General features: G+C 35.8%; 1 protein-coding gene across 12 annotated transcripts in view; it reads right to left on the bottom strand.

The window, feature by feature from the left end:
* Nucleotides 1–405: 405 nt before the first annotated feature.
* The window catches only part of YAP1 (Yes1 associated transcriptional regulator), a 115109-nt gene continuing 109514 nt past the window's right edge, over nucleotides 406–6000 (bottom strand). For all 12 annotated transcript variants that reach the window (XM_073239391.1, XM_073239393.1, XM_073239392.1 and 9 more), the window contains 2 exons: nucleotides 5712–5824; nucleotides 406–4189 (listed from right to left, as the gene is read on the bottom strand). In XM_073239391.1, the coding sequence (XP_073095492.1) occupies nucleotides 3951–4189; nucleotides 5712–5824 (352 nt within the window). In that variant the 3' untranslated portion in view covers nucleotides 406–3950. The remainder of the gene's footprint in view (nucleotides 4190–5711; nucleotides 5825–6000) is intronic.

Below are 6000 nucleotides of genomic sequence, written 5' to 3'. Positions count from 1 at the left end.
TATTTTTATTTATAAAACAATAACTAACAATTTTCACTAATGTGTGTTATATTTTCAAGACATGAGACAAGAGCTTGGAGAAATAAAAACCAAAACTATCTTGAAAGGCCACGTCAAGTTCTCAGCCTCTCCTGTGTGGTATGTGTAGTAAAGTCATTTAAGAATGAAGGATACACAATTTGCTTACCTACTATCACAGATGAAGACGATCAACACGAAGAGTACAGAACATAAAGTTCAAAGAATTATACCTGTACTTCAAAAATTCCAAATGCCAAACTAACCTTAAGTTTAACCTGTCTACCAATTATTTTTATTTCCTTTTATCACTAGTATCACTAGTGTGGAAGACCATTAAGAAGCCAAAAAAGTTTTTAAATATATTAATCGTTAAAAACAACAAGGAGGAGTTTGAAGAATATATTTGAACCACATGAACACACAAAAAGGTATTACATAAGAAAAAAATAATGTAACAGTTTAAGTACCTAACATATGAACATGCTCTTATTTCTAGAACAAAAAATAAAAAGGTAATATTGGTACTATATATATATATTTGATACGTGTGCATTAAAGAATTCTCTAATATAAAACATTTAAAATGTGGAGAGTATTTTTTTCAAGATACAGAAAATAACTGTTAAGATAGACACACTCAAAATTCTTACAAAAACATGCTTGCGGAAGATAAAATTCACCTGAGTACTCATTTCTCAGATGTGCTAAAGCTACAAAATTTTTAAGCGTTGGATATTGCCTCCCTCTTTTTCACTGTTTGTGTTCCAACACTGATTAATAAGAATTATGAGTTATATAATTACTGTTACTTTTCAGTGTTTCTGCCAAGGTTCCATATAGAACACATCTATTTAAGATGAATACTTAAAACGCAACATTATTTGTATGTAAGTCACTTTCTTATGTTTTCCTTTCTTAAAAAAGGCACCATATATAGAAAAGTTATTACAACAAATAATGCTTTGAAAAAATCTGAAATTCCCAATGTGCTCCATCAACCATAAGTAGATCTAAGAAGCCCTAACTGAAAAGAACACAAATGTAAAATGCTGATAAATTTAAAGATTATAAAACTGGTTTATTGTAAAAGCAATTCAAGAATACCCAGTTAAAATCTTATCCCAATGCTACCCAATACAACCAAGAAGTAGTTAAACACTTTTACATTAGGAACAAGGACATAAAACAAAGACCACATCAAGGCTGTGATGCAAACTGGGGAAGAGGAAGCACTCTTAGTTCTCCTTCAGGTCAGTACAGGGTTCAGTGAGATCAAAGCACTGTGTCTGTCAGATACCACGGTGCTGCTACACAGTGAGGTATAACTGGGCAAATTAAAGTCAAGAGGAAACGAGAACTCCCTCTTCTTGTGTTGTGGGTGTACTTAAGTGACTGAAGTATTAGGAACAACTTGCCTTTAAGGACAGCAAGATGCAAGACACGTCTTTATTTGAAGAAAAAGAAGCTCATAAAGTTCTCTATCAAGATCCCACTAAGTCCTCACAACCCCCCTCCCACATCCCCACCCTTTCCCTAACCTAAAGCTACTCTGCTGATACATAAGATGCAACCTTAATTTGTGGCTTACTGGCAAATTCTAGGCACTCCTTCCAAGTAGCTTTGATCTTCTGCACATAAAAAAACCAACATGCTGTATCATTCATATACTCAATTATGCATTCTAGGTAGAATTTCATTATTGCTCTAAAAAAAAAGAAAATCATTGCATCTGCACAGTGGCTATTTTCCCCCAGACTTAATTCAAGATTTAATCTTTCTGCTGTTTTCTTAATAAAAGCCTTAGTGTCAATTATTACAAATGACTGATCTATAAATCATTATATACAACACAGTGATTGCATTTTTGAGCACAGAAAGCACTTAATATAAAACTTCTCACTTCCAACTTTAGCATTCCTCTAAACTGAAGGGTCAAAATACTCAGATTTTGTAATTAGAGAAAAATATCTATCTTTCCAAGCTGAGGCTTTTCACAGAAGTTTTCTCCAGGAAAATAAATTTTATGTCTGTTATAAATCCTTGAAAATAAACTTTATGTCCGCTATAAACCCTTGAAAATAAATTTTATGTCCGCTATAAACCCTTGAAAATAAAGGCTTATTCTAGAAACATTGATAGACCCTCAATGAGAGGTGCTAGGTGGTGCCACTATAATTCACAACCAACTATTACTTCATAGCTTATATTGAAGAGTTGATTCATGCTCATTTTGTTCCTTTAAAAAACACTCTTTGGAAACCACTATTACTCCTGTTAGATACATACTCTAGTTATAGCTCTCCCTGTAAAAATAAAAGTATAATCACGATTATCTCTATTTCTTTGCTAAATTCAACTACCAATATACATTTATTAATCTGATCACTTTACCAGCTAACTTATGAACCTTAGAGTATTCTGTGTAACTGTCCAGGGTCAATTCTCAGCATACAGAAGTAGGAGCAAGTCTTACAAGTATGAAAAATCTTGCAGGCAATATTTCAATGTAGTCTTTAATGTGTTCATTACAAAATGCAAACTAAAGTACTAGAATTTATTTCCAAAACTAAGGTGAAGATAAACTTCCAAAGCTAAAGGAAGGTAAATCACTATATAAAGCTTACTTCTGTCCTGTACATCATGAACCTACTCAGTGATTTCCCATCAAGACTTAAAATTAGTCCAAGGGAGTAACAAGGGAAAAATAAAGCCGTAGCTTGTTTGCTTCATTCAACTTCATCAAATAGTGTTTATTCTGTGCCCAGAGGGCATACAGGACTCCTCTAGACACTATCCACAATAGCCCTTTCTAGAACACTAAACTACCCCCAAACACCTGCAGACTGCCCCAACCAGATTTAAGCTACCTGTGAGATATGAACTACTAGTCATGTATTCTAAATGCATACATTCAAAGCTACCATTTTAAAATATATTGGAAAGTAGGGAAACCTTAAAAAAAAAGATACATTCTGCTATCACACTATTATAAACATTATAAGTGTGTGTGTGTGTGTGTATACAGAGAGAGAGCAAATAATCAAGATTTAAATAAGATGGCAAAAAATCAGGAAATGTAGATTTTACCAAAGTAACTACAATAACCGTCCCAAGCTACAACTATAAACAGACTCACTGCTATGGTAATTTGCCTAGGCTCTGGAAAAAAAAAAAAACCAACCAAACCTAAACAAAAACAAACAAACAAACCCACAATAAACCCCACCAAAAACTATACTAGAGTATGTGGCAATAATTAACATATTTCTATGGAAATTGTCTCATGCCTTATAAGCTCCTAAAATAAAATCAAGGTCATTCACTATGTGACTAACAATAGCACTAGGAGGAAAACACAAAACACTGGAAGTCTTCAGCCCTGGTTTCAGCTATCTCTTCGAATTAGCATTAAGCACTTAATATCAAATACAACATTTTTGGCTTGTCAGACCAGTAAGTCATGTGTTTCCACTGGCCAGAGGCAGCTGAAGAAACAATTGCTTGAATAAACTAAACACAGTGACATGAAGCATTTGACTTCCAAGTCTGAGGATTTAGTTAAAATGACTGGTGAACAGCTAACTGGGCAAAAGGAATGGCATCCATCATCCAAACAGGCTCACTTCCCCCAGCCCCCAAAACGAACAGTAGTTATAATAGCAAAAGAAACAAACAAAAAAAAAAGAAAAAAAGTGTTTTTTTTTTGATTCTTTAGGGCCAACTATGAAAGAGGTCAGCAATATATTAACAGCAGCAACGGACAAGGAAGAGCAAAAAATGGATGAAAGAATCTTGCTGGACGTTTGTTCATCTTTTTCTGTATTAGCCAGAATATTGCAACTGGCTTATTTGGAAATTTCAGGTATATATATGTCTTATCTCCTTAGATCCTTCACAGATTTAGAATGCAGTCTACCTGAGTGAGGGCTCTATAACCATGTAAGAAAGCTTTCTTTATCTAGCTTGGTGGCAGCCAAAACAGACTCCATGTCATTAAGGATGTCAGAACTCAAAGCTTCCTGCAAACTTGGCATCAGCTCCTCTCCTTCTATGTTCATTCCATCTCCCTCCAGTGTTCCAAGGTCCACATTTGTCCCAGGAATGGCTTCAAGGTAGTCTGGGAAACGGTTCTGTTGTGAGGGTAGGGTGCTTTGGTTGATAGTATCACCTAGTAGAACAGAGAGACAGAGTAAGATTCTTTTGAAAAGCTAACATCAGAGTTGTTATCATGTGCATACAGGGATGCACAGAGAAAGAAAGCATTCCTGACTGACCTCCAGCACTGATGCCCAGACTTTATTTCACCCTAAATAACCCACAGATAACAAAATAACAATGCCAAGTTTACTTCTGCTTCAACACGTTCAGATATTGGATGAACACCTTGATTGTTTATTAATAAGTGCTGATCACTAAAGGGGGGCCATGAAAAAAATAAAATCCCTTGCAAATTATATATAGCAATGGAAAAAGGACAGTATCCTATACAATAGCATCACTATTGACTTTCTTCCAAATATGCACTATCATATTAAGATAAAAATATAAAAATGAATGCTGTAGACCTATCTTTCCCTTAAGTATACACTTTGGGGAACACTAAAATAAAAGGACTGTATGAAAATTCTATCCCACTTGTGGAGATTCACATTCATAATAGCAAAACAAGTCTCCCGAAAGTCCATGAAAAAATAAATCTTCCTAGATTTGTTTCTAGGTTTCCCCAACTTACCTGGCCAGAAACCTTTTTTGCATATGACATTAACAATCCTTAGAGAGCTTCAATGGAACATGCTTTCAGAAAAACTAATATAAACCATTAAATGCTATAGGAATTTGGAGAAGAGAGAACTAGGGGATAGAGGAGTAAGGGGTTGTGGATGAGAAGGGTCTGAAGTGACACTTAAGGATGATTTAAGATTTAGGTCAGCAGAGAGGAGGGGAAGCACCAAAGCCATGAGCTGGATAAGCACAGGCATAAAAGACTTGCCAAACACTTTCAGAAGTCATCAGCTACAGAACTACCTAGCTGGAGACCTGCTTCATTTCCCTGACAATCCCTGCCCTCTGCTAGTTGCCAGGTCCAGGGCAACCAGGGGGCATTAGGTGAGCCACAAGATAAATGGCTCCTTAACTACCCCTGTGAAGCAGGTATTTATTTCTTAGCTCCTGCTAGGACCCTTGCAATTATTTCAACAATAATAGCCTTTCCCACATAGTTTCCTGAGCCCCGTAACACCTAGGCTGAAACAAAGACCCTCAGAAGAAAGAGGGAAGCAGAAACCAAGTCACATATAAAAAGAGGCATATGAATCACAGAGGTATCTTTCTCGAAAATTAAGAACACAAATCTACAATAATACAGACTTCTCAGAGGGTCCTCAATTGCTTTGTCAACCACCTCAATACTGCAAATGCTTAAGTAAATCATGTCATCAGTTTTGTTTAAAATGAGCCAAGACAGCCATGACATCAAAAACTAGAAGACTTAAGTTACAAACTACCATACAGAAACAAAGCACTCTTGATATGAACTGTCTATGGGATTTTTAAATTGATTTCAAAGTCTATGGGATTTTAATTTGTCTTCTTCAGAATAATCTTTTTTCACAGCAGCTTACTGGAACTGGTGATGAAATGACTCTATCTGACTGAAAGTCAGATTAGTAAGAAGAATAAAGAATACCAACCTGTATCCATTTCATCCACACTGTTCAAGAAATCATCTGGGGTTCGAGGGACACTGTAGCTACTCATGCTTAGTCCACTGTCTGTACTCTCATCTCGAGAATGATAGGTGCCACTATAAAGAATCAGAGTTACAGAACAACACAAAAAAAATTTAAGTGATTTCAAGGTAAAAATAAATACCTGCTGAGTACCAACACGATTCTCAAAGAGGATTAAAGACAACTCCTTCCCCACAGCATCTGAAACAAGCGCCTCCTTTAGAGCCCATACACAGTCCTTATGCTCTGA

The sequence above is a fragment of the Manis javanica genome, chromosome 6 (assembly GCF_040802235.1).
Source record: "Manis javanica isolate MJ-LG chromosome 6, MJ_LKY, whole genome shotgun sequence".
In the NCBI taxonomy this organism is placed as follows: domain Eukaryota; kingdom Metazoa; phylum Chordata; class Mammalia; order Pholidota; family Manidae; genus Manis; species Manis javanica.
Note: the sequence above shows the minus strand (reverse complement) of the source record. Positions and strands in the feature narration are given on the sequence as shown.